Source organism: Sinohyriopsis cumingii, chromosome 6 (genome assembly GCF_028554795.1).
Source record: "Sinohyriopsis cumingii isolate HCF-2022 chromosome 6, ASM2855479v2, whole genome shotgun sequence".
NCBI lineage: Eukaryota > Metazoa > Mollusca > Bivalvia > Unionida > Unionidae > Sinohyriopsis > Sinohyriopsis cumingii.
The window spans coordinates 70,813,964-70,825,310 of NC_142966.1; the positions used below are offsets into that span (position 1 = coordinate 70,813,964).

The 11,347-nt window shown below is 32.0% G+C and overlaps 1 protein-coding gene across 1 annotated transcript in view; it reads left to right on the forward strand.

Annotated features, from left to right (window-relative positions):
- The window catches only part of LOC149797168 (nucleolar protein 10-like), a 65,863-nt gene extending 54,536 nt beyond the window's left edge, over positions 1 to 11,327 (forward strand). The window contains exons 17-19 of the mRNA XM_089961852.1: positions 2,329 to 2,552; positions 6,109 to 6,211; positions 10,376 to 11,327. Of these exons, the coding sequence (XP_089817978.1) occupies positions 2,329 to 2,552; positions 6,109 to 6,211; positions 10,376 to 10,513 (465 nt within the window). The 3' untranslated portion in view covers positions 10,514 to 11,327. The remainder of the gene's footprint in view (positions 1 to 2,328; positions 2,553 to 6,108; positions 6,212 to 10,375) is intronic.
- Positions 11,328 to 11,347: the final 20 nt, after the last annotated feature.

Genomic DNA, 11,347 nt, shown 5'->3' on the forward strand with positions numbered 1-11,347 from the left:
TTAAGATACCAAACTATAGAATACTGTTATTTTAATTAAGATACCAAAACTGTAGAATAATGTTATTTTAATTAAAATACCAAACTACAGCATAAGGTTATTTTAATTAAAATACCAAAACTGTAGAATAATGTTATTTTAATTAAGATACCAAACTATAGAATACTGTTATTTTAATTAAATACCAAACTACAGCATAAGGTTATTTTAATTAAAATACCAAAACTGTAGAATAATGTTATTTTAATTAAGATACCAAACTATAGAATACTGTTATTTTAATTAAAATACCAAAACTGTAGAATAATGTTATTTTAATTAAGATACCAAACTATAGAATACTGTTATTTTAATTAAATACCAAACTACAGCATAAGGTTATTTTAATTAAAATACCAAAACTGTAGAATAATGTTATTTTAATTAAGATACCAAACTATAGAATACTGTTATTTTAATTAAAATACCAAAACTGTAGAATAATGTTATTTTAATTAAGATACCAAACTATAGAATACTGTTATTTTAATTAAATACCAAACTACAGCATAAGGTTATTTTAATTAAAATACCAAAACTGTAGAATAATGTTATTTTAATTAAGATACCAAACTATAGAATACTGTTATTTTAATTAAAATACCAAAACTGTAGAATAATGTTATTTTAATTAAGATACCAAACTATAGAATACTGTTATTTTAATTAAGATACCAAAACTGTAGAATAATGTTATTTTAATTAAAATACCAAACTACAGCATAAGGTTATTTTAATTAAAATACCAAAACTGTAGAATAATGTTATTTTAATTAAGATACCAAACTATAGAATACTGTTATTTTAATTAAATACCAAACTACAGCATAAGGTTATTTTAATTAAAATACCAAAACTGTAGAATAATGTTATTTTAATTAAGATACCAAACTATAGAATACTGTTATTTTAATTAAATACCAAACTACAGCATAAGGTTATTTTAATTAAAATACCAAAACTGTAGAATAATGTTATTTTAATTAAGATACCAAACTATAGAATACTGTTATTTTAATTAAAATACCAAAACTGTAGAATAATGTTATTTTAATTAAGATACCAAACTATAGAATACTGTTATTTTAATTAAAATACCAAAACTGTAGAATAATGTTATTTTAATTAAGATACCAAACTATAGAATACTGTTATTTTAATTAAAATACCAAAACTGTAGAATAATGTTATTTTAATTAAGATACCAAACTATAGAATACTGTTATTTTAATTAAAATACCAAAACTATAGAATAATGTTACTTTAAGATAACAAACTATAGAATAATGTTATTTTAATTAAAATACCAAACTATAGTATGTTATTTTAATAGCAGTACCAAATGATTGAATGATGTTATTTTAATTCCAATACCAAAACAATAGAATAATGTTATTTTAATTCCAATACCAAAACAATAGAATAATGTTATTTTAATTCCAATACCAAAACAATAGAATAATGTTATTTTAATTCCAATACCAAAACAATAGAATAATGTTATTTTAATTCCAATACCAAAACAATAGAATGATGTTATTTTAATTCCAATACCAAAACAATAGAATAATGTTATTTTAATTCCAATACCAAAACAATAGAATAATGTTATTTTAATTCCAATACCAAAACAATAGAATAATGTTATTTTAAGTTAAAATCAGACTAGTAGATTTCACAACAGACTAAAATCTGCGTATTGGTATTAGTCTAATGGTTATTAAGGAAATTTATTAAATTTAGTTTTCATTTTGACAGAAGGAGGGGGGGCGCTGTCTTCTGAATGTGCAAGGATAGTGATTGTTTTTCCACTGATTGTAGTTACAGTTTATTTAAACTACATACCCACAAAACATGCTGTTATTGCTTAACTATATATACATCTAAATATGATTGGACACATATTATTAAAACTTAAAAAGAACTTGCTTAAATTAGATATTTTTCGTTGCTTGTTTATGTTATTTGTTTAAAAAAAAACAACCCAAAAAACATTTGGTAATAGGGTTGATTATTACTATTATTATTATTATTATTATCATAGATATATATCCTAACTGCTCTTATTTGTTTATCAACACTATAAGTACATGTACATGATGTCATGATATTATTCAGACTTTCCAGTCCTGATCTCCAAAAGTCAACACAAAGAACATTCACCCAGCAGTGATAGCCTCGTTTTGATTTTTGGCAGTTGATATCAGGAAATGCAACTTGTCCAAAATGCTTATTATGAAGGGGTATATTTTCTTGAAATAATTTTGCAAATGCTGTACATTTTTTCAGGAGGAAGAGGAGGGAAGTCATAGTGATGATGAAAGCAGTTCCGATGATGAGCACACATGGACGGTTGAGCTCAAACAGCGACACAAGCAGCTTAAAATGGAGCAAAGACTGAAAAGACAGCAAGCAAAAGAGAAGGAGGCCAGTATACCTCGATTCTTTGAACTGAAAGAAGGACAGGAATTCAAACCCCTGCATAAGCAGGATAATAAGAAGAGTGAGCTAAAGTGAGTACCATATTTCATGTATTTTTTCATACCCTTTAATTTTTCATACACATTCCAGTTATCAAAATAATAATTATTTAAATGTATCATAATTTTGCGTACATATCACTTTGTATTTTTTGAAAAAATATATTAAATTATCGGACATAAAATTTCTACCAAGAAGATTTACGTTTGCAAAAAAGATCAAAAATAGCGTACTGCCATTTTGTTTTTTTACAAAATTTAATAATTGTTGGTTAGAAATACAATGATTGATTCATAAGCATGAGCGCCCGCAGCAGAAGACAAGGGGGTCACATGTCCCCCCCACACACACAAGTTTCAGCATGCAAATGAAGCTGAAAATATGTCACAAGATTCTGTTCAAAACGCTTAGTAAATATTAGCTTTAGTTTCAGACTGCTTACTATACTAACTCTCCTGGCCGTGACTGGCTGCCACCCCACTTGCAAAAAAAATCCTGCAGGCGCTCATGTGCATAAGCTCTCTTACTGTTATTACAATATCTACTTGTGTTTATTAACAAATTGACAAAGGACTTCACAGACCATACCTTTAAATATTATTGTTAATTAGTTCTCCTTATTAAGTCCGTCACTGCAACAAAACACCACATGCATTTTAATTACATCTCAGTACACGCTAAAGTGAAGACCACAGACCATTGGTCAGCTAGTCTTATTGTTTCATTATAGTCATATAAACATAAAATATAAAAACCTAGTCATTTTCTGTCATAAATATGAAAGTCACGGACTCCGTTAAATTGATTCGTATATATACATATACTATCATTGAAGTACTTGTTCTGTTTTGACCTGGATATAATTAACAATATTTGGCAAATCTATTCTACAATAAACTCCACTATTTATTGGTTCGCTCGAATAACAAGTAATGCGTATGATCGCTTGTCCTTGTAACATCTGCTGTATGGACAACAGCTTCATTAGCACAGTGACAGATTTTCATTTCCCTAAAGAGAGCCTCAACTCCCTACTGGCAGCCTCACTGATTTGACCTCTTTTGTTGATTCTTGCACTCGATCTGATTTTAACTGGAATAACCCAAAGGTTAATCATGTTTAATTACTGTGTAAATAACACTGCATAGCCATGTGGTTGTTGTGACAATGTACATAGTAATTAAAACAAGAATGAATTGTTGATTTAGCGGTGTTTATTGATAATGGAATATAATAGGGTCTTAATACATGATTATCACAATTGTCAGGTAACAGTCTTTTATTCTCTTTGCAAACGCTACAAATAAAAACCACCCTGAATAAATATGGTCCGGTACACATTTTGTTTCCTCACTCTCTCACACATGCGTGCGCACTCATGCACATTAACTAAAATGTGATATCAAGTTCTTTATTTTTTATTGCAATTTGATAATGAGTTTATTTGTAATGTAAAAATACAAGTTGCACTTAATTTCTTGACAACATAGTCTCGTATCATTGTGTACAATTTACCAATAAATAATACCCATAACTAATACATATTCAAACTGTCTTAATCATTTTGCCAACATTACACAACAGCTACATATGCTCTAAATGCAGACGAGTTGCACACTGATACATAATCCCTCCTCTCTCTTGTTCACTAATAACAGCAAAAAGCGTGGAGTACTTTTGTTTTTATTGTAATTCAAGAGTTGAGAGCAGAGTGAGACAGAAAATATATGTTTACTTTGTACGTTTGTATAGTTAGGTTGTCGAGTAGCATGTGTTCTGTAGATTTTGTTCAGATATGACCCCTTTATTTTTTGTACATGGTCAGTACCGCCAAATGATAATTATTTATTTTACATATAATTTTTCGTACACTGAAATTAATAATTATTTTTTCGTGTACAAAAAATAACATGAACTACGATGTCAAAGCTGGTTTTTTGTTGGATTTTATTAAGAATGTTCAAAAAAAGAATTTGACTTGTTGTGAACATTTTATAAGCATTGTTTGTTTTCAACCAGAACATGCAGTTTTATGTGAATTAATGAAAAGTATACTCCCTTTTACTTGAGTCACCAGGTCCTGCTAATGAAAAGTTACAACTGGCAAAAGTTTTAAGTGAAAACCAAATTTGGTCAACTTACACTTTAAAGGTCACCCAAGTTGATTTGCTGAAGCTGGTCTGTATGAGCAGGTCACCTTTATATACTGGTAAATGTGTACTAATTTACGTTGTGATTAGATGAAATGTACTTGAACATTATATACAAGTGTCTATTTTATAGAGGCGACAGCTGTAACAATTTTAGCTTCATTCATTTGCAGTGTTTTGTCTTTACTACACTGACTACTGACTTGAGACTTGGATCATCAGTAGTAAATAATAGATAATATAACATCTTGAAAATGTTTGTACACCACAGAATAAAATAAAATACAGAGATAATAAAATTCATAGTTTTACCATCACTGGTGTTTCGTATACTTGTCAATTCTAGAAATAAGTATTGAATTTTCAGGTTTTTAAGAACACATGCAAAAATGTTTTAAAAGTAGTAGCTTTTCATTAAACTAAAAAAGGGACATTTCCAACTAGAAGTTTGATTTCTAAGGCATAGTTTTAAAAGTGTATTGACATTGGCATTATCAACCGTAGAAAAAGTTTGAAAATCCATTACTGACATCGGGCAATCAGCTTTTGAAAGTTGGGATGCCCATTACATTTATATGGCTATCTGGTAAAGTACTGCATTTGTTGCAAAGACTCCTGTAATCAGAATGATTTTTTTTATCAACTTTTGTCCTCCCTGTAGATAGTCGTAATCACACACAATATTCTTAATTCACCGTCATTCTTGCCAATGGAATGTCACGCAAGTTTAAAAACATTTTCAAACTGAGATCAGCTTTGAAAGATAATTGAACAATATTTTTATTTCAATGGCATCTTGTTGTTCATCACCATTGTTACAACTGTTGGCCATCCTTGACTAGAAATGTATCCATATTTAATGTTTATCTGAGTCTACATTTTTACTGTCATTAATCTCATACTGTTAATCCTGTATTTGAGCTGTACTGAAGATCCCTGCTTTCCAAATGGGATTTTAGTTGAGCCATTACCGAACAAGCCAATACAGTTTGCAAACAAAATTGTAATTGGTTTGGTTTATAAAACATACTATATTCCTTTAATTAAAACTAGCCACTAGAAACATGTCATGTGCTCAACAGCAAGTACCCATGCCCATTTCTTCAACAGACCAATATGAATAGTGCTATAGAAAATTAGAGGCATTCATTGTGGGATGCCAAAGATGAAAGACACTACTACAAGATGTTGATCTGTTGACAAATGGAACATTTGCCAGTCTTGTTTCTATAAGGGTTAACCCCATGAGGTTGGTAGGGTAGTATGGATTTGTGATTAATTAATCAGATAATAAATAGCTGACATAAGTTAATTAGCTTGGCTTCTTAGTAATAGCAATTATCAAACACTCCTCTTGCTGTTGGTAATCAGAGGAACAATTTAATGATAATTTATTTGTCACTGGAAATATAAAATTACATTTTAAAACCTTTTTCAGGAAATCCTTGGCTGAAAGACTTGAGGATCAGAAGGATGATACTGTGATAAGGGACCATTCAGGTTCCATAGGAAATAAGGCGATGACTTTTTCACTGAAAAAGGTAAGGTCCTTATATGATGAATAAGAAGTACTGATGTAAAGTCCCGTTACAAATGAAGGAGTTGGAACATATTCTTTAAGTTCAAGTTGTTGTCTCAAAATCAAGATGAAGGCATAACTCACTTTTGATAGTGATAGTGTTGTCATTATCATTAACCAAGGTTTTAGTTAAAAGTTCTCTTTATTGTAGTAAGTTCTAAGATTTGGAGAGAGTGATGTCAACCTTGGACTGTAGAAGCAGCAAGCATTACCATTTCATATCCATATACTTATTTCTATTGGCTGTCCCTGTGGCAAGGTGAAGGTATTTTAATTAAAGTTTTCAGTTTAAGGTTGTTGCTTGTTCTGTTTGATTGTTTTTTGTCTAATGCCATTTCTCGACGCAAGATAGGCTATATATGGCAGCCAATATAACTGGAGGATGAAGAGTCTGGGAAAATCCTAGTAAGAACCACCAACCCATGGGAAGCTAGTGGTAAGCTTTCTCACATATCCACATTAGTTGAGCCCGAGATTTGAACCCATGTGGACAGAAGTGAGATGGCAGTGGTCAGTAAAGGTGATTGCTTTTGACCACTCAGCCACCCAGGGCCCCGTTTTTTCTTTTGTATAGTCTTCAGTCCAGTTGTTTTCCAGAGATTGCTGTTATGCATCTATCACAGACTTGGTAAGCAATACTTTTTAATATGCATATAATAATATTCCTACACATTCTCTGCTCCAGAAAGTAAAGGGCATTTGAAAGTCTTGCTTAAGTTCAGATTTGTTTTAGGTATTGTTATGAATTCAAAACTCTTGAAAGCATTATTTTCATACCTTGAATGTTCATACATTGCCCCATTAGCTGTAAAACTTTAAACTTTTAAAAATCTTGGTTAACAATGCCATGGATGTATGCAGGCTAGATCTAAGATTCCTGACATGCAAGCAGGCTAGAAATAAGAATACAAATATGCAAGTATGCTAGACATGAAATGTCCATGTATGCGATCAGGCTTGATATGCAAGCAGACTTGACATAAAATAACTGATATGCAAGCAGGCTTGACGTAAAATTCCTGATATGCAAGCAGGCTTGACGTAAAATTCCTGATATGCAAGCAGGCTTGATGTAAGATTCCTGATATGCAAGCAGGCTTGACATAAAATTCCTGACATGCAAGCAGGCTTGATGTAAGATTCCTGATATGCAAGCAGGCTTGACATAAAATTCCTGACATGCAAGCAGGCTTGATGTAAGATTCCTGATATGCAAGCAGGCTTGACATAAGATTCCTGACATGCAAGCAGGCTTGATGTAAAATTCCTGACATGCAAGCAGGCTTGATGTAAGATTCCTGATATGCAAGCAGGCTTGACATAAGATTCCTGACATGCAAGCAGGCTTGACATAAAATTCCATGTATGTAAGTAGGTTTGACATAAGATTCCTCAGATTCAAGCAGGCTAGACATATAATTCCTGAAATGCAGGCAGGCTGGACATATAATTCATAAGATATATTTGTATACTATTTACAGTGTGCATTGGAAGTGAGTACATCAGACATCATTGTACATCAAACAAACCTAATAGATACCATTTCATAGGGAGTGCTGACAAATAACTCTTTTGGTAAAGGCGTATCACCTGACTTACAGGCCCTCTGGTTGCTTGTTGAACACCAAGGCCTATATCCATCATCTTGCTGCCACTATGTATCTCATACAAATTCAAATTCAAACCTTTTTTCATGAATCTTCAATATGTACTAAAAAAAATTAACACAAAATAAATTTCAGCATAAAATAGATTTGATTTTATACCATTTACTGTGCTGATAAGTATGTCATGGTCTTGTCTGCTCTGGTGATGGGATACTTATTAACTTTTGGGATGCCATATATCAGTACTAAAGCCATTTCACTTGTGCAGAGAAAATCTTCAATCTTCATTCAAATAATATGTCGTCTGCTTATAGACATTCATATAGAATAAATCTCAAATGATTTATGTTAATCATTTTTTCAAATATAACCATACCAGGGCTGAATAGATGATTTCTTTTTTTTTTATATTTATATATTATGATTATGATTAAACATTATTGCTATTGTTATTATTATTAGACATGATTTATTATTATTTTTAAAATAAATTTTTGACGTGTTATACACTGAAAGCAGCAGAGACTGGTTAGCAGATTGTATTTGCTATTTGTAGATCTGTTTACCCTGATGTTAGTTTGCTCAAATTTGTCTGTCCATACTTTTAGCCACCTGGCAATCGTTTCTATTATCAAACAATGACACTGTATCATCAAACATGAACAGTTTCGATAAGTTTTGCTGCCCTAGGAAAAAATCCTGGTGACCCTCCTAAACATCCTTGCAACTCGGGTTGGGAATTACTGCTTTAATCAGCCCCCACCCCCACTATAGCAGGGTCACAGTCATTGGTGCATATCTTCATCTCTTATTCAGAGCTTAGTGATTGTAACAATACCATAGCTGCCAACCTTCCAGGCTCACAGTTAGTGAAAATAGGGATAAAAAGTCGTGAATTTGGACAAGAATTCGTGAAAAATACCATGACAATAAGTCCATCCACTCTGACCGTAAATACTACATTATATCAAATTCACAATATAAAACTTAAACACTACATATATGCAGAAATATTTATTTATCAAGACATGATACTGTGGCAGACTTGAACTTCCTCAACTGCTTGATCGTAAATTTGTTTTCTAAACAGTTCAGACTTCTTGCTGGCTGGTTGATCTTGGTGACTAAAATTACTGACAAATTTTCTGCAGCTGAAGAGGCCCTAAAGTCTTATTCTTCCTCACAAGAGAAAATACACTTTCGCTTGCACTGTTGCTGTGAGGAATGCACAGGAGCTGAAGCACTTTTGGTCCTTCCACAGGAAAATTTGGAATCGATTTTCGAGTCCGGCAACATTTGTCAGAACAAATGTTTAGCATGGTCTCCAGCTGATAAAGGTAGATTGTATTTGACAAGAAAACTCACAAATAATGCTTCAGCGTTGGTAGCCTGCATTTCTTCCGCCAATTGTTTAAAATATTCCGGAGCTGAAATCTGCGAATTCTTAGTTTTCCCAACTTCTACGTGTTTTCTGCAACCGACGTGCTTCCTCACATCGTCTCTGCGATGGCGCACTGAGTGCAAAAAGCATGATGAATATCAATGTTTAATGTCAGAATGCACGGCCAATTTTTTATATATTCCAAATTAAACTTCACTTTTTGAGTAATAGAGTTTTCTAAGTGGTGAAGACGTTTTCAAAATCGTACATGCGATGCTGAACCGTAACTCAAATCAGTGTTGGTGACGCATGCGCGGAGCAAAATTCCGGTTAGACCCCAGTTTCTCTCAAAAGCATTTGTAAAACTACTCTTATACATACAGATTAAAATAGGCTAAAATGCTTGCTACCGGGCCAACTGTACTAATCGGCTGTAGATCTACTAATATAGCGACCAGCAGTGCCAGACCGTTTCGGCAACTGCGAATATCACGACTAGCGCTTAACGGGAAATCGGTTATTTTATTAAAGATTTAAAATAATTGAGGATTGGAGAATTCATGAATTTTTGGCTTGTGGTGTGAATCCGTGAATCGCTGAAAAAGTCGTGAAATTCACACCAAATTCGTGAGGGTTGGCAGCTATGCAATACCATTACATTTCATAAAAAATCCTGCATATTGCTTCAGTTTAGTTAGGTACAGTGTTCTCAAGCACTTGGGTTATAAAATTGAAGAGTCTAAAAAATAAATAGAACGTTGGTCATCATGTATATTGGGGAGGATGTGGCCCATGAAATTGACAATTTGAAACATAGTCCATACTTTTTTTATATATTTCAGAATAAAATTATTGTTAAATCGTAACAATTAACAGTTCTTCATTTGGAGTTATAATTTCTTAAAACTGTAACACTCTGCTGATTAAATTGGGGGATATAATACTTTATTTTTATTACTTTGTTCTGCTTTGATGAACTTTTACTATACCATAACAAATATGGTATAGTTTTACTCCTATCTGGACCCAGGTGAGATTTTGGGGTTGGTATTATACAGGTGGGACATTTGTGTTCCTTGTACACATTTATTGTTTTTAGCTTTCCATACAGTACTTTATGACCATTTCTTCTTGGCAGAGTACAAAGCAGGATCGGGTTGAGCAAGAAACAAGGGAGCATCACATGGAGAGAAAGAAAATCAGGCGTTCTGCTGGTGAAATAACAAAGACTTTTAAAAGCAATACAAAATTCTGGAGAGGAAAGAGAGGAAAATGAAATCAAATAAGAAATTAACTAAATTTAGCCTGAAAGGAATACAAAGCTCAACTATTCTGAACCTGTCCTTGTATTGTGGAGCTCTCTAATGAGCAGTCAGAACATATCCATCAAACTTTCAAAGATGTTTGAATTGAAATGCCTACACAAGTTTTCTACCAACTACAGCATTTAGAATTTATCATTTGTATCCCCATTGAAACATGTTCATGTCTGTATGACTGACAGACTATTATTTAAAAAATAATGCAGAAATTCATTTATGATTTCCTCATAAAGTATTCGTAATGGAACGGTTATTAGCCTGTACAAGATATGTTGGAACTCGAGTTAATTTATGTACGGTTGTTTTTGTTTTCTTTTTAAAACAGACAAAAATTATGAATGACATAAGGACAAAGGAGAAGTTCACAGTTCACGAAATTTGATCTTTATAGCATTTGTCTCTAAAGTTCAACATTTGAATCATTTGTTTTAGACTATGGTTATAGAACATTTCCACCCAAAACATACGTCAGTTTTGAAGGTTTTATAAGATTGTGTAATTTGTGAATCAGTCAGGCATTCTTCAGTGGAAGGAAAGCATGAAAAAAAGAATGGAATGAGAAAGCAAGAGAAATACGTTCATTTGTCCTATTAATATGGAAAATGATGCAAGTTATTTTGTAACTTTTCATTGATGCAAGGTAATAAAAATTTCTCTTAATGACCTAAAAAGGATAGTGCTGTCAGTTGTTAACAATATATGACTAGTCAGTGAATTATTTTATTGACTTTTATATATGATTAAAATTCACAAAAAGACTCCATGAAACTGTGTTCAGACAACTTTAT